The sequence below is a fragment of the Coregonus lavaretus genome (assembly GCF_964263955.1).
Source record: "Coregonus lavaretus genome assembly, chromosome: 40".
Classification (NCBI taxonomy): domain Eukaryota; kingdom Metazoa; phylum Chordata; class Actinopteri; order Salmoniformes; family Salmonidae; genus Coregonus; species Coregonus lavaretus.
The window spans coordinates 10,815,256-10,840,719 of NC_140027.1; the positions used below are offsets into that span (position 1 = coordinate 10,815,256).

The window sequence follows — 25,464 nt, forward strand, 5'->3', positions numbered from 1 at the left end:
TAGCCTCCCTACTGTTATTTTATTTTACTTCTGCTCTTTTTTTCTCAACACTTTTGTTTTATTTTACTTTTTTATTAAAACATTAATGCATTGTTGGTTAAGGGCTGTAAGTAAGAATTTCAAGGTAATGTCTACACCTGTTGTATTTGACGCATGAGGCAAATAAAATGTGATTTGATTTGAAATTACACAAATCAAATCTTATTTGTCACGCTTCCTAAACAACAGGTGTAGACTAACAGTGAAATGCTTACTTACATGCCCTTCACAATGCAGAGAGAAAAAATGAAATAATAGAAAAACAATGAGTAACGATAACTTGCCTATGTACACGGGGTACCAGAAATGTAGCATACCATAGGATGATGACATTGGCGGAAAGGGGATACCTAGTGAGTTGTACAACTGAATGCTAGCATATAGATTCAGTCTCTGGGGTGTTATGGTACAGCATAAAGGCAAGTTCCTTTATCAATGCAATTCCGAAATAGAAACGCAAGATGGCAACATTGGCACATTTAACTAGTATTTGACATTGCAAATAATAGACGAAAGTTCTAAGTATGTATTTTTAGTTCTGCTATTGCTAAACAAGGTGATAATGTCCTTGTATTTTTTATGAATGTATACGAAGTCGAGGCATTTTGACCAGGAATCAATTACCAATTTGCTTAGAAATTATGGTATGCTTACAAATAGCGTACTTCGAATGTTTAGGAAGGTCATTCTTTAAATCTCGAGATGATTTTCCACCCAAGAATGATGATCATTATGATGTTGATGATTTCCAAACAAAACAGTTCGTACATGCAGGCATATCATTGGTGGCATTTGTGAACAATCAAGAACTTCCTACTGCTACCACAAAGACGTCATCATCATCCAAAAAAATCAACAACAAAAAAAGGAAATAAATCCGGACCTTTTGACCTAGGTTGCGTGATCCTTCTCTCGCCACCTGGCGTTGCTAGTGTCATGTTCTTTCCTCTTATAGCGTTGCGAAGGAATATACTTTTTTTGCTTGCATGCATTCTATAAAAGATATTCCATGAACACTGGTGGTACCCGCGTAGGCTATCCTGTATGAATCCTAGCATTTTGGGAGGGAGAACTAAGGTCGCTCCTGTGTAGGGTGTTCCTTTTACTACTACTTCCCCATCTCGCGTTCGTTTTCCTAGTGTATCTATCAGGGTGGATCAATGCTGGATTCTCTGCTTCATACAAACTCCTATCCGTTCGCGACACTCGTTTGCCTCGTACCCGGGGGCGCATCTATCAGCATAGATAGCCCTGCGCTGGCTCCAAGCGGGCCTTGAGGTAGATATGCTGTAGTTTGGAATACTGCGGTTTGGATGGTCAGGTTGGAAATGCCGGTGGTGTAAAAAGGTCAAATTAATATTTTCTCTCGTCGCACTGTTCTCGGCGGCTGCCAAGCTCGGTGCTTAGCGGCCTGTGAACACAAAATGTCGACCAGAACGCCATTGCCTACTGTGAATGAGCGTGATACAGAGAATGTAAGTAGCCAATGTTCATTCTTCCCTATGGCCTATATTTTTCTAAGGAAAATATTATTATTTTTTGCTAAGCTTGTGTGATGATGCGTGTGAATCATAATAACGCTAAAATTGGGCTGGTCTATCGGTCAGCAAGCTAGCGGCATATCCTACTGGGGCAATGAGGATTTAGCTACCCATACTCTGCCATTGTCATTTTATAACGTTAGCTCATTTGAAATCGTTCGTCGTATCGAATTTGACGCATGCCATTGTAGACTATCATAGCCTACACATAAATATTAGTATTTGTAGTCACTAGAATTGGGCCATGTCTGCGTGGAAGGCTGCGTTCTAAAGGATGTACTCTGATGCTTTCGGCTATCTATTTATGGAAACCGTAGCCTACAAATCAGATACAATGTTGCCTTATGTGTCTGTCGGTCCTCGCTGATTATAACAGCCACAGTTACACGGTATTTCAATTTCTGGAGGAGGCCGCTGTTAAAATGTGCCACAGCAGAGGACTATTGCTATTGTTAGCCTACTGCAACATTAGATCTAGACCATGTCCGCTTATCGATGATGGCATGCAGAGTTCAAAAGCTGTGACTCCACTTTGAGATCATGGTAGGCCTGCCTAAGTGCGGGAAGAAATCCATCGCAGCAGGCCGTCTCCAAGTGCCTTGAATGATTATCGTCTGTCGTACGGTCGCTGATGACAAATTGTGAATGATGCATTTTGCTCTGGTGAAGAAAATGACCATGGCGTCAAGGTAGTTATTACAGGTAGTCCTAGTTGTTACATCAAATTTTGCAATTTTTAATTAATGATAGGCTATGTACCCATTCATTCTTTAAGAATATAACTCATAAATGCCTCATGATTTTAGTTCAACTGTCTTACCCCCAAATATAACCTTGTTTACTCCTGTTTGTAAACAATGTAATTGTTAAACACTATCCAAACATGGAACTATTATTTTGATCTCATGGAAGGTCATGGGATCCACAAAGCTCTGTCTATGGATTTCCCCAGCCCTATACCTCAGATGTGTACCAAAACAGTGCCCTAGTGCACACTTTATTGTTTGAAATGCAGATTTCTCATTTAAAGTGGAACTGACAGCATGTTAACTACTTTGCAGATATGAAACAAATCAAAATTCCATGACATAGAGTAAGGCATTGTTGGTAGAATAGATGGATGCAGTTCAATGCATGATTCATGTAATTCACCAATACATTTCTTGTTAGTCCAACAAATGTTGCTATGATGTTGTAAATTACAGCTGGCCTGGTACATTGTTTGCTTCCTCCAGCCATTCGGAGTGAACTGTTTCAATTAGTCAATATTTTGGACACGAAGGCTGGGAATGTCAATACAATCAAACTAGCAAGGGAAATGATCACAAGTCGTCATAACGTGGCTAATAGGCTAGCTAGTTTATCTATTCATGTAGCCATTTATTTGGCAAGCTAAAAACACGGAGCCTAACGTTAACAGCTGGGAGGATGTCATTGGACGAATGGTTAAGTGGCCGACTCCCCACTCTAGCTACAGCTAGAGATTCAGGTCCGAACTTGAACGACTGTTATCCACAGTTGGCATATCTATTAGTTGTCAATCAAATGTATTTGGCATCGATCAAATGGGCAGACAGGCAGACAAGTTCCCATTCAGTTGTCAAAACGTAGGTTCGGACCAATAATGTACATAAACCCTGGATTGCTAATGCTATGTATTGGCCATTGACAGGCTTTGAAGCCACCGGTCGGCCATATTGACACTCCCCAGTAGGCGCAGTCCTCCATAGGAATGAATGGAATTCTACAGTATTTCAATTACATGTTTTTTAAGGCGAAATTACATATATTTAAGTTTTTTGTGTGGACAGTAACATTAGTAATCTCTAAAAAGTACTTTAAGGAATGTTTTTTTTTCATTTTTCCATTTTTAGCTCGCATCATTTAAACATATGCATTAAGGTGTCTGTACTATTATAAATGTGGCAATGTAGACATTTCTAAATGCATTTCTATAGCTTCCATAATATTTTTTTACAATGGTGGGGGAGTGCTAAGATGGAGGCACTGGCATCAACACATCAGCCCCCGGTCAGTCATCTAGTGTGTATATAAATGATTGGTTGGGACAAGCATGCATTGGCATTTACATTGAAGTAATTTAAATGACGCTCTTATCCAGAGCGACTTACAGGAGTAATTAAGGTTAAGTGCCTTGCTCAAGGGCACATCGACAGATTTTTCACCTAGTCGTCTCGGGGATTCGAACCAGCAATGTTTCAGATACTGGCCCAACTCTCTTAACCGCTAGGCTACCTGCTGCCTCTCAGGCAAGCTGCAGAAGGGTAAGCAGGTTACAATTCGCCTTTGTTTATCAGTGCAATTTTGACAGCCAACTACAAGCTGAAAGGTTTGAGAGGGCTTATCTACTGTTCCCTCACTTAGCTAATATCTCTCTGGCTAACATTAGTTGATCTTGTTGTTGATATACATATGCAACTGAGAGAGCCTACCTTTTCATGGTTGCTTGATCAATAGGGCTGTAAAGTTCCCAAATGTAAGAGGACTCTCGTTGTATTTATATATTTGGAGAAATCCATTCAGGTGGATTTTGTGGCTTTTGGCGAATGCTTTTTAATGATCTAAAGTTCCGCTGTTGCTACTGCCTGTAAACACACAGTCCAGTTCAAAGTGAATGATGGCAGGCCTGTGTGGCAAATGGCTTGTTTGCATATAGGCCTACTGAAGCTATGATTGGCTATGAAGTCTGTGTAGACTACGGTCTGTGTTTATTAATTTTCCAAAAGCACGGCTGCTTTGGTTCCTACTCTATATTGCTATCGAATTTTCACAAATGCATTACTCTACGCCATTCCCAAACATTCTATAAATGTGTGAAAATGACTAAGTGCTCGCTTGTCAGAAAATGTAAAATATGAGCAGATGTTCTACAAGATTTTATGTTGCTAAAACGCTTTCAGTTGGATTTTAATAATGAAGCCAGTCAAGTTTTTGAACTGTGAATGAGAAAGGTGTTTGCGATTGTGCATGTTTATGAATGACTGTTGGGACAACGTGTAAAGTGTAATTCAGAGTCCACAGATGCAGAGACACAATAGTCCGGTGTCTCATTGTGACATAGCTTCGCGGCTCTGAGAAAACCACCTGCGGGGAACGCACAGCTTGAATGCGCACCTCCCCAAAATTCCCAACCAACGCGGCTTTGCATGCGCAGCTTCTATTCATTTGAAAGGCAGTGCAGAGAATTAGAAAAGTATGAAAGCCAATGGTCCAATATATCATATGAAGCAAAACTCGTCATACCAGCTGTATTTCTGCCTGCTTGAATGGCGAATAGCTCAGATGAACTTCACTCAGAGATGCACAAAAACAGTAACATTCAAAATGGGTGAATCTTTCCTTTTAGGCCTTCTAGACAGTAGACTGACTTGTGTGAATGAAGGTATTGTGGAGATTTTCTGAACTTTCAGAACCTTTCTGTCATTCTTTTGGAATGTCACATGACACGGTGGTTGTCAAATCAATTGGTGTGGTGTTGTTCAAATTCGATGAATAGGTCTACAACTGGTAGAGGTCCACCTAGAACTGGGTCAGCAATATCTGCGGACTGCTGTTTTTGGTATTCATTTGGATACAAAATATCTACAGTCAACAATCAGTGGGCCACCAAAAAATGTATGTAGCAAATGCACCCCTTGACATTTTCACAAGCATATAGGCAGAATACTTGATTGCTGTGATCTATGCACTGCTCATTGAATGAATGACATTCCTTTCCACGAGTGCCACATGACTGTACATTTTTTTTAGTGACGCTATACATCACTTCTATTATTATATTGTCTGTCTCTAGTCTGCTTATTGCCTCAATACAAGCTAGATTTAATGGCTGACTAATGAAATAAGTTAATACATTTAAGCATGGCATGCCAAATGGAAAAGCAAAGTGCTACTGCCCTTTCTCTGTGAGGTATTGATCCATGCTGTCAGGAGGGAATTATATATTTTGAAGTCAGTAGGCTACTGTAGAACTGTTCATTCTTCTACACAGCTTTGTTGTTTGTGTTGCTATCATTCCATATTAATTTCTTGGGACTAAAGCAGGTAAGAATTTAATCCTTGAAATACACATTCATTTCAAAGCGTTTCCTACATTGAGGTCAGCTAACGTTGAAAAGGCAGGCATCAAAAGCGTAGTTACTCTTGACAGATATCACGGTTCAGTTCCGTGTTATGTTTGAAATGACCAGCTTAAGTCTGGGAACAGCCAATTGAAAAGGGGAAAGAAGTGCTTTACTTCATTTCTGATTCCAGAACGAGTTGTTTGGTAACTTTCTGTAAAATACTGCACTGAAAGATAATGGGTTTTGAAGACATGCAAGTTGACAGAACTGGGTCCTCTTTCCTCTTAACTGCAGTAGCAGGGCCGATTTCCATTACAATCCAGTTAAGTGCCCTATTACTTGACATTGTGTAATACCGAAAAATACATTGCAAATCACTGTCTTTGAATGTTCAGCGTAATAGTAGGCTAATGATTAGTATCTTGATATTGCGGTCTAAAGAATCAGGGCACTGTTCTATGTAGTGAAACATTGTGAATTCCTAAAGGAAATGATAACTGTATTCAAGACTGCTTGGAATAAGTTGGGGGGCATTTGCTTTTAGTTTGTGTTAAATCTTCTAGGAGAGCTTGTATTAGAGTAATGTGATTTAAATGCAGGTGAAAAGTATTTTGGACCTGTGTCGATGAATATCTGACCACTGCAACTTGTCTGGGCCAGGGTCAAAGTATCTTGGCTGGCTTCAATACCCACCCCCCACATTGAATCAATGTAATGCATAAACTTGTGTGCCCTGCGTTTGCCACTTGTGTGCCCTGCATTCGCCAAATATCTTCCTCTCCACATATTAAAAGGTATATATTGAGATGGAAATAACCTCATCAAATATTTATCAAAAGCAGGACCGTGTTGCTAAGAATTGACAAATGTGTTTTTTTCAAGTGCAAGGGCTCATAATTTGGTATCACTGTATGGTATGTATAAAGTTGCTTCCTGTGCATAAATGAAACCTTTGGTCTGCTACGCAAATTATGATAATAAATCAGAAGAACATTAACCTCTGGGGGGGGGGGGGGGGGGGGGGGGGGGGTTGCCCTTTCCATCAGATTGGCATAAAGAAAACCTCCATGTTGTGTGGTTTTAGGATGACTATCTTGCCTCTGCTGACATCAGACCGCCCATTGTTGCCGCAGGCAATGCACTGCTACTATCTAACGGCCCTCTGGGTGTAAGGAACCAGTAACTAGCCCTGTAAAAAACAGTGAGATTGAAAGAGAGCGGTGTTCACTGAAGGTTACCATATTACTGCTTGGCCTTTCAACAATTGCATAACAATCGTCAAGGGGTCTGAGAAAGGAGTGAGGCTTTCTAAGAGGCGGGCGGAGGGGAGGGCTAATGTACCTCTGGAATGCTGTGTCCAGGCAGTGCGCTCATTGTCACATAAACGCTGGAATTCTAGTGGTGTCATCACTGTTCATAAAAAGCACCATAGATAGAGCATCTGGTGTGCCTACCTGCTTTCCAGGAATGGAAACTGAATCTACCGTTGGCAGACAGAGAAGAGACTCCTCAGTGACTTTCACTGCGGTCATCTGGATAGCATGAAAATAACAACCATGAACAGGTATTCTCATGTTTATTGTTAAGGGTTTGTCAAGAGTCTTTACATTGACTGGCTATCTGAATGAAGTTCTTTCCCTGGGTTTGGTCTGATGTTAACAAATCTTACCAACCTCTAAATGTCACTTCAACCCCCCTAAATAATTCCTTCTCTAGTTGGCCGGTGAAAGGGGGATACCTAGTCAGTTGTACAACTGAATGCATTCAACTGAAATTTGTCTTCCGCATTTAACCCAACCCGTCTGAATCAGAGAGGTGCGGCGGGCTGCCTTAATCGACATCCACGTCATCGACGCCCGGGGAACAGTGGGTTAACCGCCCTGCTCAGGGGCAGAATGACAGATTTTGACCTTGTCAGCTCAGGGATTCGATCCAGCAACCTTTCGGTTACTGGCCCAATGCTCCTACCCGCTAGGCTACCTGTCGCCCCACAAGCACAATAATTCACGCGAAAATGCACGCTTATGGCATTACTCAATTGTTTGCTGCCTTGGCCTATAGCTTGCTGTTAATTTGAATTAAGTGGACTGCTTTGTATCAGAATGTTGTAATTTTTTTGCATTGCCCTCAACGTTGCAGAGAACTGCAGTTGCGTACTTTTACTAGCATCTTCTGCTTCTCAGGAACTGATTATTAGCGTTATAGCAATCTCTTTGAGACTTGGTGCAATGATGAATATAGGCCTATAGTGAAAAATGTTTCTCATAGAACAAATCTCTTTTTAACTGTTTGGTAAAAAATATTGACTCATAATCCCTTTGTGAAGAGAACATGGCTCTCAGTGGGCCTCAGAGTATGGCTAACTTTCTACAGCTCCTTTCAAATTAAATTACCCTTGGTCAGCTTCATTTGCACAGAATAATCCTCTTGGAATTAATCATAAACTGCAGACATTTCTTGAAATGTAACTAATGCATTTCATTTTTCATAAATTACACATCAGTCCATAGCCCTGACCCGTAAGGGTGACGCAAGAAAAGGAACGGTCCCATTCGTGTCCTGTAAATGTGTTTACGATTGACAGTATGCACCCACTCCTGGCCCTGTTCCATTTAGATCACATTTGATCATTTGATGCGTAGCAGAGTCACAGTGCAAACCTGTGGCACATATGGCAACGTTTATAGCTAGTGCCCGCAAGGGACCAGCAAGGGTCGATACAGATCATCTTTGGCGCTGCATAAGCACAAGTGTTGCATACACTTACTAGCAGCCACTGCAGGCTCACTTAGATGGAAACGTAAAGAATCTTGTCACGTTTATCCACTTCAGCAGTTAATAAAGCTCAGATTCTGGTACACTTATGTTAATTAGGGACTGGAAATTAGCATAAGTCGTGAAGCTAATTGCTTCACAGCTCAATGCATGTGACTCCCATTGTCAATGTTTCATTTGCATCTTAAACTAATTGATATGATAATACCAAAATGAAGACCAGAAAAAGATGACCCTAAGTGCAGCAGATTATACAGCCCACATGCAACTCTAGCTTTTGGAAAGTCTCTGTGACCACGAACCAGACAAGTCGGTAGCTACAGTTGAAGTCTGAAGTTTACATATACCTTAGCCAAATACATTTAAACTCAGTTTTTCACAATTCCTGACATTTAATCCTAGTAAAAATTCCCTGTCTTAGGTCAGTTAGCATCACCACTTTATTTTAAGAATGTGAAATGTCAGAAAAGAAAGTGAAATGTCACTTTTTATTTCTTTCATCACATTCCCAGTGGGTCAGAAGTTTACATACACTCAATTAGTATTTGGTAGCATTTCCTTTAAATTGTTTAACTTGGGTCAAACGTTTCGGTTAGCCTTCCACAAGCTTCCCACAAGAAGTTGGGTGAATTTTGGCCCATTCCTCCTGACAGAGCTGGTGTAACTGAGTCAGGTTTATAGGCCTCCTTGCTCGCACACGCCTTTTCAGTTCTGCCCACTAATTTTTTTTAATTTTTTTTTTATAATATGCTTATTATTTTCCAATAAAAATAAAGTAAAAGAGACAGCAATACAAACAATGACATTCATTGTACTGTTGGATGGGATGGCCAGTTTATCTGCCCACTAATTTTCTATAGGATTGAGGTCAGGGCTTTGTGATGGCCACTCCAATACCTTGACTTTGTTGTCCTTAAGCCATTTTGCCACAACTTTGGAAGTATGCTTGGGGTCATTGTCCATTTGGAAGACCCATTTGCGACCAAGCTTTAACTTCCTGACTGATGTCTTGAGATGTTGCTTCAATATATCCACATAATTTTCCTTCCTCATGATGCCATCTATTTTGTGAAGTGCACCAGTCCCTCCTGCAGCAAAGCACCCTCACAGCATGATGCTGCCACCCCCGTGCTTCACGGTTGGGATGGTGTTCTTCGGCTTGCAAGCGACCCCTTTTTTCCTCCAAACATAACGATGGTCATTATGGCCAAACAGTTCTATTTTTTGTTTCATCAGACCAGAGGACATTTCTCCAAAAAGTATGATCTTTGTCCCCATGTGCAGTTGCAAACCGTAGTCTGGCTTTTGTGAATGGCGGTTTTGGAGCAGTGGCTTCTTCCTTGCTGAGCGGTCTTTCAGGTTATGTCGATTATAGGACTCGTTTTACTGTGGATGTAGATACTTTTTAACCTGTTTCCTCCAGCATCTTCACAAGGTCCTTTGCTGTTGTTCTGGGATTGATTTGCAATTTTCGCACAAAAGTACGTTCATCTCTAGGAGACAGAACGCGTCTCCTTCCTGAGCGGTATGACGGCTGCGTGGTCCTATGGTGTTTATACTTGCGTACTATTGTTTGTACAGATGAACGTGGTACCTTCAGGCGTTTGTAAATTGCTCCCAAGGATGAACCAAACTTGTGGAGGTCTACAATTTTGTTTCTGAGGTCTTGGCTGATTTATTTTGATTTTCCCATAATGTCAAGCATAGAGGCACTGAGTTTGAAGGTAGGCCTTGAAATACATCCACAGGTACACCTCCAATTGACTCAAATGATGTCTATTAGCCTGTAAGAAGCTTCTAAAGCCATGACATCATTTTCTGGAATTTTCCAAGCTGTTTAAAAGGCACAGTCAATTTAGTGTATGTAAACTTCTGACCCACTGGAGTTGTGATACAGTGAATTATAAGTGAAATAATCTGTCTGTAAACAATTGTTGGAAAAATGTATTGTGTCATGCACAAAGTAGATGTCCTAACCGTCTTGCCAAAACTACAGTTTGTTAACAAGAAATTTGTGGAGTGGTTAATGACTCCAACCTAAGTGTATGTAAACTTCTGACTTCAACTTTATGTCTGTCTGATCTGTGAGAGAAACAAAAGAAGAGGTTCATAACGAATTCCCAGATTCGGGTGGCAACAACAGCGGTCCCAGATAATGTGTATCCCAGTTTTCTGTCATTCTGCATGGTCGGACAGCTTATCAATGGAACCTTGAAGCCGGATGCCATTGTGGCATGCCTGCATTACGTCCTCAACCATGTTGATCTACAAAATTGACCACGTTTGAGGTTGAAGGAGGTAAGGGAAGGTGTCTGCTTTCAATGCTCGGGAGGAATTGGCAAATTAATTCCCTCACTTCCTTGCAGGGCTACAGTTTCCTACTTTGTGAAGCTTAACCTTAACGTCACTTTCAAAATGAGCACAGGTAATATGCTGATATGCAACCCTTGTGTGGTTTTGATATTGTTCAACAAGACCATATTCCTTCTCAAAATGTCCTCTTGAGTTCAGAGGTCAATAGATGTACAGTATCTATAGATATGCTGTTTTGAAGTTTTAAATGAGTGTTTCACAGAAAGTCATGAAGGTCAAACCATAGTAGTTCCCAAAGTTGTTCTTGAAGTAGTCCCTTTTCAGATACATTTGTTTGAATCACTTTTCCACACTGGACAATCGTTTTTCAAAACTTTGATTCTGAAATCCCCAAGAGGTGGAAACAAATAAAAAGCAACGCCAAAGTCAATGGACTTGACAAAGCTTCCTCAGTAGCTTAGATAAACTTCTCTTGCCCTCGCAATGACCTTCAGTCTGTTTCCGTTAGACCAGCCTCTGCGCTAGGTGGATGTTGATTTTATGAGGTAATTCCTCAGCGCTCTAGCCCTCTGTCGTGTTTTGTGCGAGACAAACCCTGGCATTGAAAGGGAAGTGAGTCCACAGCTGGAGTGAGTCCTTGCCGTTTTTCATTCATTCAGACCTGACACTGTCAATACTTGTCTTTCTCTCTCACACACACACACCTCCCTCTGTTTACTGCAGTAATAGACTCAGGTCAACCTCAGTTCAGGAAATAAATGAGTACAGTGTGAGACTGTGAGTAGGCTATATGGCACTCTGAGTACAAGGGTACTCTGAGTAGAAGGTGGCAGCAGGTATCCTTGTGGTTAGAGCATTGGGCCAGTAAATGAAATGTCGCTGGTTTGAATACCCGAGCCGACAAGGTTAAAAATCTCTGTGCCCTTGAGCAAGGCACTTAAACCTAATTTACTCCTATGGTGCCGTACTACTATGGCTGACCCTGTAAAACAACACACTTCACTGCACCTATCCAGTGTATATGTCAATAAAACATCTTATTTATTTATATATACACTGTTTTACAAGTGGTGACATGTTTCCGATAGCTTCCAATAACTGAGCAGTTTATTGACAATGTGACAATATTACTGCTGATGCCAGTGCTTGGATATACTCTCCCATCTGATAGGAGGTAAAGATATATATTCAACTTTCACTTTCAATTGCAATCTTTGCTTTCTTTTCAAAGCCATTTTGCTGACTGAGAATACCCAAGTGTTGACCTGCATCAGAGCTAGAGCAAATAAATGTTTTATGCATCCTCTGTTCAAATGTAGTTTTATGTTGATTATTATCAGTGCATGCAATATAATGATACATCAAAGGCAAGTTTAATCTTGGCCAACTTGTTTTATTATAAATTATTGAATAATTTAATAGTCGATTTTAAGGCAGCTTCTTTACACAACATGCCACTTGTCAGGAAGCCCTGCTGTTTACTAAGACAGGTACAGTTAGGGAGCTGGGAGTAGATAGTAGGAATTCTCATATAGGATCAAGTCCCCCCTCTTATTCATTTTGATTTAAAAGACCAAACTGATCCTAGATCAGGGACAATATCCATAAAGTGTGTCAGATTAGGAGTTCTGATATAGGATCAGTTTTGCCTTCTAGAAGATAATGGATAAGATTATAAGAACCGGTGGGACCTGATCCTAGATCAGCATTCCTACTCTTAGATGCTTTATGAATACAGGCTCAGGAGTGAAGGTAGCAGGACCTGAGCGCTTCATTTAGCCTTTAGTGATCAGACCGTTGAGTGGCAGACGAGGAAGGAGAATTCCGAAAAATGAGTGTTACAAAACACGACGCTTCGTTGCTAGGGCTTAGCGAGCCATGCGAGCGTGAACGAGCAAGTTGAGCAGAAATAAGTGGCGAACGGCTAAAAGCAACGGCAAACACCAAAAATGCCCCTAACCCCCATTCAGAAGGTAGCCAACATGAACTATCTGGATGGAAAAAAGCAACAACGGGCACTGGTGCTGTGTAATGGGCTGATTTGGAAAAACCATCCATCAAACATCTGTGATTATTAGACTAAGGAAAAGTGTTATGTTGAAACGAGAGGAAGTGTGGTCTGCGAAACCTCAACGTTCTGGTCGGTTATTATAATAGCAGTATACAGTATAATACTATCATTATGATAATATTGTTGATTATAGTAGTTTGCCACAGTGTTAAGCGTTTCCCAACTTTACCTATTTTGTTGACTATCAGTCTGTTTGTATAATGATATGCTTTCCATCTATCCCTCTTTGTTGATCATATTTTTTTCTTGGTTGATTGTAAATGGTAGCCCACATATGGAGGTGACATTGCTCACAAAGTAGCCCACAACTGCACAAGGCTCCTGCCAAAGGATGGATAAGAGAGACCAATGACAGCGCTCCATCTCTCTATGCTGCTGTCTCTGTTAGTTGTGCAGCCCCACCTGTTTGTATGTTTTCAAGGAATTACCTATTACATGCAATTCATCACTCCCCTTCTGAAGTAGACACTCCTGGACAACACCCCACAAATCTGATTTTATGACCCTCCATTCAGTCGGCAGTCGCTAAATGATCTGTGAGCTCTGCCCACCACCGTCCCTTTCCCATCTGCCGTAACGAACCACGTCGAGGCTAACGGTTAATAGCTAACAGCGACTCCTGCGTTTGGCTCAAGGCCACAGACGTTTTTCTCCTCTCCAGATACAGTGCATTCGGACAGTATTCAGACCCCTTCACCTTTTCCACATTTTGTTACGTTACAGCCTTATTCTAAAATGGATTAAATAGTTTTTCCCCCCTCATCAATCTACACACAATACCCCATAATGACAAAGCAAAAACAGGTTTTTAGAAATGTTTGCACATATAATTATTTTTTTAAAAACTGAAAATACATTTACATAAGTATTCAGACGCCCTTTACTCAGTACTTTGTTGAAGAACCTTTGGTAGCGATTACAGCCTTGTCTTCTTTGGTATGATGCTACAAGCTTGGCACACCTGTATTTGGGGAGTTTCTCCCATTCTTCTCTGCAGATCCTCTCAAGCTCTGTCAGGTTGGATGGGGAGCGTCGCTGCACAGCTATTTTCAGGTCTCTCCAGAGATGTTCGATCAAGTTCAAGTCTGGGTTCTGGCATTCAGAGACTTGTCCCGAAGCCACTCCTGTGTTGTCTTGGCTGTGTGCTTAGGGTCATTGTCCTGTTGGAAGGTGAACCTTCACCCCAGTCTGAGGTCCTGAGCGCTCTGGAGCAGGTTTTCATCAAGGATCTTTCTGTACTTTGCTCCGTTCATCTTTCCCTCGATCCTGACTAGTCTCCCAGTTCCTGCCGCTGAAAAACATCCCCACAGCATGATACTGCCACCACCATGCTTCACCGTAGGGATGGTGCCTGGTTTCCTCCAAACGTGACGCTTGGCATTCAGGCCAAAGAGTTCGATCTTGGTTTCATCAGACCAGAGAATCTTGTTTCTCATGGTCAGAGTCCTTTAGGTGCCTTTTGGCAAACTCCAAATCAAATTTTATTGGTCACATGCGCCGAATACAACAGGTGCAGACATTACAGTGAAATGCTTACTTACAGCCCTTAACCAACAGTGCATTTATTTTAAACAAAAAAAGTAAGAATAAAACAACAACAAAAAAGTGTTGAGAAAAAAAAGAGCAGAAGTAAAATAAAGTGACAGTAGGGAGGCTATATATACAGTAAAATAAAGTGACAGTAGGGAGGCTATATATACAGGGGGGTACCGTTGCATAGTCAATGTGCGGGGGCACCGGCTAGTTGAGGTAATATGTACATGTGGGTAGAGTTAAAGTGACTATGCATAAATACTTAACAGAGTAGCAGCAGCGTAAAAAGGATGGGGTGGGGGGGCAGTGCAAATATTCCGGGTAGCCATGATTAGCTGTTCAGGAGTCTTATGGCTTGGGGGTAGAAGCTGTTGAGAAGTCTTTTGGACCTAGACTTGGCACTCCGGTACCGCTTGCCGTGCGGTAGCAGAGAGAACAGTCTATGACTAGGGTGGCTGGAGTCTTTGACAATTTTGAGGGCCTTCCTCTGACACCGCCTGGTATAGAGGTCCTGGATGGCAGGGAGCTTTGCCCCAGTGATGTACTGGGCCGTACGCACTACCCTCTGTAGTGCCTTGCGGTCAGAGGCCAAGCAGTTGCCATACCAGGCGGTGATGCAACCAGTCAGGATGCTCTCGATGGTGCAGCTGTAGAATTTTTTGAGGATCTGAGGACCCATGCCAAATCTTTTTAGTCTCCTGAGGGGGAATAGGCTTTGTCGTGCCCTCTTCACGACTGTCTTGGTGTGTTTGGACCATGATAGTTCGTTGGTGATGTGGACACCAAGGAACTTGAAGCTCTCAACCTGTTCAAGTGGGCTGTCATGTGCCTTTTACTGAGGAGTGGCTCTGTCTGGCCAGTCTACCATAAAGGCCTGATTGGTGGAGTACTGCAGAGATGGTTGTCCTTCTGGAATGTTCCCCCATCTCCACAGAGGAACTCTGGAGCTCTATCAGAGTGACCATCGGGTTCATGTTCACCTCCCTGACCAGGGCCCTTCTCCCCCGATTGCTCATTTTGGCTGGGCGGCCAGCTCTAGGAAGAGTCTTGGTGGTTCCAAACTTCTTCCATTTAAGGATGATGGAGGCCACTGTGTTCTTGGGGACCTTCAATGCTTTAGAAATGTTTTGGTGCCCTTCCCCAGATCTGTGCCTTGACACAATCCTGTCTCGGAGCCCTACGGACAATTCCTTCAACCTCATAGCTTGGTTTTTGCTCTGACATGCACTGTCAACTGTGGGACCTTATATAGACCAGTGTGTGCCTTTCCAAATCATGTCCAATCAACTGAATTTACCACAGGTGGACTCCAATGAAGTTGTAGAAACATCTCAAGGATGATCAATGGAAACAGGATGCACTGGAGCTAAATTTTGAGTCTCATAGCAAAGGGTCTGAATACTTATGTAAATAAAGTATTTCTTTTTTTTGTTTTTAATTCATTTGCAAAATTTATAATTTTAATTTTCACTTTGCCATTATGGGGTATTGTGTGTAGATTGAGGAACATGTATTGAATCAATTTAAGAATAAGGCTGTAACGTAACAAAATGTGGAAAAAGTCAAGGGGTCTGAATACTTTCCAAATGCACTGTATATTACATTCAGTTAGTGTTTACAATGGCGGGTCATGGGTCATCTTGTTTATTCTATCATTACCATAATTTACTTCCTTGTGTCCCCAAGTACGACAGTGCTGCCCTATCTTTTAGGCAAGGTTTTCCTGCGCCAATTACATTGGGACACTCACTCACACAGTCACCAGTGATAAATTACTCCAGTGAGAGACCGAAGCAAATGGGCGTAACGGGTAGGGACCTAACGGAACTTTTCGCTTGTAAAATGTTTTCGGTAGCAAATCGTTTTGAATGCACCCCAGCATTGGCAGCCTGGGTACAGGAACGTCTTGGCGAATTGGTGTTTTATTGTACAGCTGTTTGCCACATCATCTTTTTTCACTTGGATATCTGTGTCCTTAGAGTTGTTAACAAGAAATGTAGCTAATCACGCTAACTAACGTCTGTTTTAGATGGTAGGTCTGGGCTTCTAGGGTTGAAATGATATGGGGAATATGTCTGACTCTGTAAGACTTAATTGCAATCAGGAGCTGATTTTGTTCCGACTTCAACCAAACTACAACTAAAATAAGGTGAATGGCAGTACTACCAAAGTGCTAGAACTACAGCGGATGAATGTGAATTCAATGTGGTGCAAGGAGAAGTATGGTCATGACAAATATCTGCGCTTCTCGGCAGCTTAAATGTACTTTCCCAATTGTTACAGGGCTAATCCCTGACACTCTTTCCCTGTTACATTGTCATGAAGCCACTGGCATAATATTGTGTAGTTAATCATATTACTATTTCATAATTTGATCGTGCAGTATATCAGTTTACTACAATCCCACTGCTTATGTATACAGTACAGTAGTATATCAGTTTACTACAATCCCACTGCTTATGTATACAGTACAGTGACATTCAATCAAGCTGAAAAAGGCTTCACATTACGGTGGCATCAGTCCATCATAATGTGAAGACCAGAGTCACACAATCTGAATTCATCTGTAATAGGAGCTGTGCGTTGAGAGGTTTGTGCCCAGTAGCAATGTCTTTATCGGGGGAAAGAAAAATCTAGAAACGAAGGAGATGTGTAGTATACACACTGGATAGTACTGTATGTTGGCCTACCTACTACATTGATGTATTAATGTCTATGAACTACTATCAACGTGTCACTAACAAACACATGGGTCACTAATTCCTGTGGTTGCTAAAAAGTTATTTGTCCGATAATGTCAAGGAGGTTAAGGCTTCACACATGGGCCACCTCGGAAGTAGACGCTGACACCTAAATTCTTGCTACGCGTGCCATGGGTACAGCTGACAGGGTTTCAAAGTAAACAGTCAGATCACATATCCAGGGAAGATACGAGGTCAACAAGTATTTTGGGCCCATGACCCAATTTTGATATCAGAAAATTATTGCGACCTCACCCTGTGAAAAAGGTGTTAGAATCAACAGCCAGAGTTTACTTTTTTTTTTTTGGGTTATGACAGTCTTAAAATTCAGTATGGTTTGAAGTGAATTGAACTGCATCAGAGGTATTGGGAAGTTCAGGAAAACATCAAGGAAGATCATCACGCAATAATTGTGAATGATCTGTGTAGAAAATAACATCATTACTTTCAATGTGATACATTTTAAGTCTCTAGCTAGGTTTCCATGCAATTGGCGACATATTTTTATGCAATCTGCATAAAAACAATGTGTATTTTCCCACCAGAGATGTTTCCATCAAATTGACTTGTTGTGGATTAAAGGCTGTGCGTGATGACGTAGTGCACATAAAAATAAGATGTTCAACTCTGCTGGTGGTTTTGTCACTAAAATGTTGCGTTATAGGCTATAGTGAATGTGCCCACTCTCTGTTTTTTTTTTATGGACAAAAGAGCAAGATTATTTGTATTTGTCAAACGGAAGCCAAGCATCGATCATCCTGTCACCAGAGTAAGACCCTTGATATTTATTGGAAAGGAGCCTGAAGCTCTTCACTGTTCAATTTCACCACCCTGTGAAATTCATAACTTATTTCATCAGTAGCCTAATAAACTGCATGCTTTCCCGAGTTGTAGTGGGAGGACAACACAACATATCACATGACTTCAAGTTTACTTAAATTTTATGGTTACTATAATCAATATTTGCGCATAAAGGCGTTTCCACTGCCATTTCTCGCATAATTAATTTTACCGGCACAAAAAGATCCCACCTTGTCTAACTTATTTGTTTTGTCGACATTTGGAAAATTGACAGTAAATTTGCTGTTTCCGTCAGGCCTGTTGTGATATTTATTATCTGACGTACTTTACTGGATGGAAACCTGGTTTATGTAGCAGATATAGTATCGCTAGCTGTTTAGCTTTGTGACTGTGATGAAGAGACTTGGATGTTGCTGGTGGAAAGCTGGTCTAGTCGTAATGCAGCAGCCTCTGCTGTCTTTGATGTTGCCATAGGTTTGAATCAGGCCTACTCCTCTGACATAACCTCTCTATCGTTCCGCACTTTCATCCTCTATCTGTTCAATAAAATAAAACGACATGTTGTTCATCTCCACCCATGTCACATTCTTACAGCACACTTCTGTGGAGGGCTACCAGGAGCCCCCAGCCCCGCCGGCCAAGTCGGGGAGTCGGCACAGCCTGCCGAGATGTCGGAACTCTGTGGCGTCCACGACGGAGGAGCAGCCACACATCGGGAACTACCGGCTGCTCAAGACCATTGGCAAGGGGAACTTCGCCAAAGTCAAGCTGGCCCGGCATATACTGACAGGACGAGAGGTAAGTTTCCTCCATTATGAATTTGTCGCTGTCATTTAGCAGTTTGGTCTTTTTGTTTGTGATTCCTTTTCGTTTAGGACTGATTACTTCGACAAAGATTAACCCAGGCGTAACCAGGGTCTGGGAAAACAACTGTTGGTGTTTTCAAATTCAATGTTGCTAAAGTTACTTATACTGAACAAAAATATAAATGCAACATGTAAAGTGTTGGTCCCATGGTTTTAATTCCATGAGCTGAAATGAAAGGTCCCAGAAATGTTCCATAAGCACAAAAAGCTTATTTCTCTCAAATGTTTTGCACACATTTGTTTACATCCCAGTTAGTGAGCATTTATCCTTAGCCAAGATAATCCATCCACCTGATAGGTGTGGCATATCAAGAAGATGATTAAACAGCATGATCATTACACAGGTGCACCTTGTGCTGGGGACAATAAAAGGCCACTCTAAAATGTGCAGTTTTGCCACACAACACAATGCCACAGATATCGCAAGTTTTGAGGGAGCATGCAAATGGCATGCTGACTGCAGGAATGTTTCACCAGATCTGTTGACGGAGTATTCATTTCCCTTACGTAAGCCAACGTCGTTTTAAAGAATTTGGCAGTACGTCCAACCGGCCTCACAACCGCAGACCACGTGTAACTACGCCAGCCCAGGACCTCCACATCCGGCTTCTTCACCTACAGGATCGTGTGAGACCAGCCACCCGGACAGCTGATGAAACTGAGGAGTATTTCTCTGTAATAAAAGCCCTTTTGTGGGGAAAAACTGATTGGCTGGGCCTGGCTCTCCAGTGGCTGCGCCCCTGCCCAGTCATGTGAAATCCATAGATTGGGGCCTAATGAATTTATTTAAATAGACTGATTTCCTTATATGAACTGTAACTCAGTAAAAAATAGTTGAAATTGTTGCATGTTGCGTTTATATTTTTGTTCAGTATAGATTCCCCACGACAGACAATTAGAACAGATAATCAAATTGTTTACGACAACACTGGCATTGAAATGTTACTAAATTGAGTTAGAAACACAGCCTTCATATATTGGATAATAGACTAGCGTATCTATTTATGCAGCAAGCTAAAAACACGGAGCCGAGCTAGCTAGCTGCTAGGGAGGATGTTATTGGAGGAGTGGGTGAGTGACTCACTTTTTCACTCATCGTTTTTCGGTGCCTATACACAGCTAGAGATGCAGGTGTAATTTGGTGACAGTAGCTAGCAAGAACTTCAATTACATTTATCCAGTTAGCATATCTCTTGCGTTCTCAAATTCACTCTGGCTATCTACTACGATTTCAGAGCACTCTTGTCTGAGTAAGACTTATATTAATTTATGAACGCGCAACACCGGCTGAATGTGACCGGTGTCAGTAAACATAGGCCAAAAAAGTAATAGTTGGTCACGAACACTCTAGATAACATGTAAACAGCCTAGCTAACCATGGTCAGAGTGAGGTGTTCTCTCATTTGTGTCTGGAAGTAGCAAGCTAGCCAACTTTAGCCAGTTAGCTTGGGTGCTTGGTTGCAGTAGGCTACAATTCTACAAAGGACGAGTAGGCTACAATTCCCATCGTTTATCAGTGCAATTTTGATGACCATCTAGCTGAAACAGTTTGAGAGGGTTAATGTTCCTTCGTTATATTTGAGCTCATCTTGCTCTGGCTAGCATTAGTTGTTGATGTGCATAACTGAGGGAGAGAGAGTCTACCTTTTCATGGTTGTTTGATCAATAGGACTGTAAAGTTCACAAATGTAAGAAGACTCCCATGGTATTGACATATTTGCAATAATCCATTCAGGTGGCTTTTGGCGAATAATCATATAAATGATCTTTAGACTAAAGTCGCAACTCCCTGTAAACACACAGTCCAGTTCAAAGTAAATGATGGCAGGCCTGTGTGGCAAATGGCTTGTTTGCATAAAGGCCTACTGTAGTTACATTTTAGTCATTTAGCAGACGCTCTTACAGTATTAGGTAGGGCTGTTACGGTGACCTATTACCGCCACACCTGTGGTCAAGAGTCATGATGGCAGTCAAATTCCACGTGACCGTTTAGTCACGTTAATTAGGTTTCTACAAGCTCTGATGCTGCTGATGGTCATTAGTAGCCTACCAAACTTGCTAACTGCCTGGTACTCAGCACTCTATTGTCCCTCTAATCACACTGACATGAATGCAAATGTAATTGAAAATCTAATCAAACACTTCATGAGAGCCCATGAGCTCATATTGCCCAACATTTCTATAGGCTATGCAATTGTGTGAGAAAACAGAGTGATGGCCTCTTTTAAAAAGAGGAGGATCCCATCAGCTTTTTATAGGCTAGGCCTACTATATTTATTTCTCAACTTTCCTAATATTAAGCACATTGCTTCTCTTTACAACAGGAGTATAGTCTACCTGGCTGGCATGAAAAGGAACTGTGGGAAATGCGTCCTCCATTCGCTATTTAATTGCATAGAATACATGTATGTTTTCCCCCTGCCCCTGTTTCGAGACAGGTGCATGATAGTGGTCTATTCTAAATAAAAACTAACTTCATACATATATTATTTAGTATATGTAAAGACAAGATTATATCAAGACCAGGCTAATATTGTCACCCATCAGACTATCACTTGTGAATTATATATTATCAATTGTCAATGATGCCCAGCTTAAGGCAAGAAACAACCATTACTTTTTTTGCAACTTTTTCAAATCGTAGTCGCACACCTTATGTAGCCTAGCCCATGGGCCTATATGTTTGAAGGTTTGTATCACATCTAAAGTGGCCAAATAACTTCTTAAAATGAAGCACATAAATCCGCTTTACACCGGGTGTAGAGTCTAACTGGCATATATATGCAGCACGTGTGATTCAAGTTTGGGGAAGATAATGTTCACCATAAAAATGCACCTTTTATTATAAAAGCATTACATGCATAATCGCATTTGCGTTCACTTTTGAGAATGGTATTTTCTTGCTAGTGGAACATTCGCGCTTATAGCCTACTGTCGTGTGCGCATTGCTGCGCTTATAATGTGAAGAAATAGCCTAAAATTTTTAGCAACATTTTAAGCTAAATGTTCTCATCTGTTGCATCAGGCTCATTGCTTAAAACAGGGGGTTTTTATGCTAGTGGTTGTATTAATTTGGGATCTATCGCATCCCACAACTGTCCCAGACTATGTTTGGAGTATTTATTTATAGCACAGAATAGAATAGGTCAACCTTTGACCTATGGGGGATAGTAGATTGACATAGGCTAGTGCTTTTGCTGTTCGTTAGGCCTACTCATCTTGTTGGCTGACGAAAAGTAAATGTGGACAGTTCTTCCAATATCTTCAATATGCGCCTCGGAATTGGATAAGGACGCGCGCTGTTGCTTCCCCGATGTGTCGGTCTTCACTTGTAGCCTGTGAGAAAGACCAGATCATGTGACTGAGAGCCATGCGAGTGAGAGGTGCTTCGGCACGCAGCCGGGAATTATAATCATTATATTCAGCCCAAGGGCACAATGGCCACTGGCCGCAAAAGGCATGATTTTTTTAGGGGGCATTACGGCCTCACAAAGGGGATGCAGCCGGGAAATTTGAGGCATTATCATGTGCTTGTCAAATTGTGAATGAGAGACTGATGAAGTGTGTACAGCCTGACCAAAAAAAGAAAGCAGAGCTCATGCCTTTTCATGCAACTTTTTTCAAATCATCATTACAGTCGCATCATGCAGCCTTAGAATGTATTAAAAATCAAAACATATAGCCCAACATTTGTATCACAACTAAAGTTACATAAATAACTCTAAATGAATCATATAGGAGTACCTGTTTCTTTGTTAACCACTCTACATATGGTTGTGAGCACTCCCTCAAATGGTTTGGAGAAAATATCCATTCTATTTTATTCAGCTATGTTCAATTGTATTCTTCATACTATAAAATATTATAAAATAATGCCACGGAACTCTTACCAAATCTTGTCTGCTAAATGAACTAGTGTAGTCCACAGCCATATGGCATAGCCAGATCAGGGCCTAACATAAGGACAACTCAGAGTATGCTATTCTGTTCTTCTGAAATAGACTACATTTTCTTCAGATCTGTGTAAAATAAATAATGGATTTATTGTGATGGTGTAGGCTATATTACATGGATTTATTAGACTTTTTAAAATGTGGATGTTCCAAAGGTCTGCATCAGTGGCTTGTAAGCTATGCTAAATGTGTTTATGTTAATTAACAGTCAATTACCGTGAGCCCGGCAGTTATTTGCTTGACAATCACCGGCTCACAAAATGTCATGACTGCCCCAGCGCTAGTAGTGAATGCATACATTTTCATCCAATATCTTTTTGTTCTGGTCCCCGGTGGGAATCGAACCCATAACCCTGGCGTTGCAAGCACCATGCTCTACCAACTGAGCCAACTGGCTATGGTGCACTGGTCTGCGTAGACTCCGGTCCTGGACGAGACGGATGTTTTTATTAGCTTTTATTTAGTGCAGTGTCTATTAATTGTCCAAGCCCACAGCCGCTTTCCCAGTCTGTTGCTATAATTGTTTAAAAAATGCCTTAGTATATGTAATTACCAAACATTCTAAGAATTTATGAAAACGTGAAAATGACCATATCTAAGTGGTCGCTTGTCAGAACATTTTTTATAAAAAGTGTCATTCTTCCAGGGGGTGTATATCAACAGATTTTAATCAGATTTGATGTTGCTAAAATGCTGTCAGCCACTTAAAGACAAATCAAGAGTTAACAAGATATGGCTGCACTGGTTGCCCTCACCACCCATTGACCTCAACCACTCAACAATTCTCTTTCAGCGTTGGCCAAAACCTCAGCGCAGTTTTAAAGTCTACTTTTGAAATGGAAATAACTTTGGCTTGGCACGCTGACCCAGCATGAGCCACAGTATAGGTTAAATTATTGATGCAATGTACGTCAGTACTCTCACCAGAGCATTGAGTGAGAGGTTATGTGTAAAATAAAACATTCCGGTATGCCTACTCAGGTATTGGCTGATAGGATGCGAACGCTTATGGTCTCGGAAGCCTGCTGTTTCTACCCAGTAATGGTGTCCAATTACATATCCATATTTCAGAAGAGGAGAGGCTGCTGTTTGCAAGGGAGGCATATTCTACGGTGCCTATGTTTTGCATTGTGCTAGTTTCATCTCTTATCCCAAAAGTGATTGTGTGTTGATTATAGTGATTATGGTTGATTGTAGTCTTGGGGACTGATGCAACCTTTCTCAGTTACGCTTTAAAAGGATCTATGACACACTGGGGTGTACGAGCAGAATTTCATATGCGTCTTTAAAGGCGCAATCTGTAACTTTCACTTTAAGTGCAGTGGCAGCCCTTTTGACTGGTTTGTAATCTGTGGGGGTGGATCTGGACAAATGGAACTGCCAGTGAATTATTATAGGGTATTTTTAAATGACGCTCTTGCTGATGAGTTTGTACACCAACACAGGCCCAAATAAATCAACTTATTCCTCCTCTCAATTCCGCTTTATGAAGCAGTTAATATTTTGCACCAGGAGGACAAAACAGCAGCACTGCACCAGCTCAGATTTGAACCAACAACCCACTGATTCATTGTCCTTAAAGCAGCCACAGTCAAATTAAGGAGTGTGTCGCTTTAACTGTTGGACCATAACTTGTCTCTTTGAATGGTTAGAAATTATGGATCGACACGAGAGCCTCTGGCCTAGACCTCGATAGATGAAATGGCCGCCTACTGCCTTTCACTATGAGCATGTAGGCAGATCGGCATCACGTCCGAGGCTTCCTTTAAGATCCCTCACTTAGTGGCCAGGATACATTTTTATTTACCAATATGAAAGGAACCTGCAGAGCCTGTATATACCTCAGCAGTCATCTCTAGACATTTTTAAGAGAAATAATGGTTGAGGAAAGTCATTACAACCACCACCACTGTGTGTGGGACTGGTGGGTGTCGCTGTGTCACTGTGTGTCTGTGTCAGTGTTGTGTGCGTCCAAATCACATTCTCATACTGTCCTCCATTCAAAACATTCATCAGTTTGTGCATTTTCAGCCTCCATAACAGGGACAGCGTTTATCTATTTTGTTTCGCTGGCAGACAGCAAGAATTGGGCCTGAATAGATTTTCCATTTTAAGCTTGAGTTACCAACCCAAGGCTGTCGAATCTGCACTCCGGCGACTTGATCCCTCTGTTCTGAGGAAAGCACACCTTGTGTGGTGCTAACCATGATGCTAAATTACCATTTCATCATAACTTTCTGGCTGTCCTAAATGGCACCGTATTCCCTATATAGTGCACTACGTTTGACCAGGGGCCCATAAGGCTCTGTTCAAAAGTAGTGCGCTATACAGGGAAAAGGGTGCCATTTGTGACGCAGCCTCTCTCTCAGAAGCTCCTCATTAGAGGATCAAAACCTTCCATTGTCAAACACAAAATGGGTGATGTCACATGGCTTTGGCCTGATGTGATTGGTGTGTAATGTCTATTCTTTGTTTGTCTCCGCCCCCGTAGGTTGCCGTGAAGATAATAGACAAAACGCAGTTGAACCCCACAAGTCTACAGAAGGTAAGCCCTCACATTCAAGCACCTCTTATTTCTTCTCTTCCTCTCTGGTCCCCTCTCTTGCTCTCTCTGTTAAACACAGTCTATGAAGGGTCACGTGAGCACAGAGATCAGATGATAATATCAATACAGCCTCCATTTTGGGTTTTGCTTCAGACAATGGATGACATTGTGTATGAGAGACCAGAGCCACAGACACATAGG

The 25,464-nt window shown here is 41.5% G+C and overlaps 1 protein-coding gene across 2 annotated transcripts in view; it reads left to right on the forward strand.

Annotated features, from left to right (window-relative positions):
- Window positions 1-1,267: 1,267 nt before the first annotated feature.
- The window catches only part of LOC311113314 (serine/threonine-protein kinase MARK1-like), a 74,277-nt gene continuing 50,080 nt past the window's right edge, over window positions 1,268-25,464 (forward strand). For both annotated transcript variants that reach the window (XM_084156534.1, XM_084156535.1), the window contains exons 1-3: window positions 1,268-1,514; window positions 18,494-18,697; window positions 25,210-25,263. In XM_084156534.1, coding sequence (XP_084012660.1) covers window positions 1,464-1,514; window positions 18,494-18,697; window positions 25,210-25,263 — 309 coding nt within the window. In that variant the 5' untranslated portion in view covers window positions 1,268-1,463. The remainder of the gene's footprint in view (window positions 1,515-18,493; window positions 18,698-25,209; window positions 25,264-25,464) is intronic.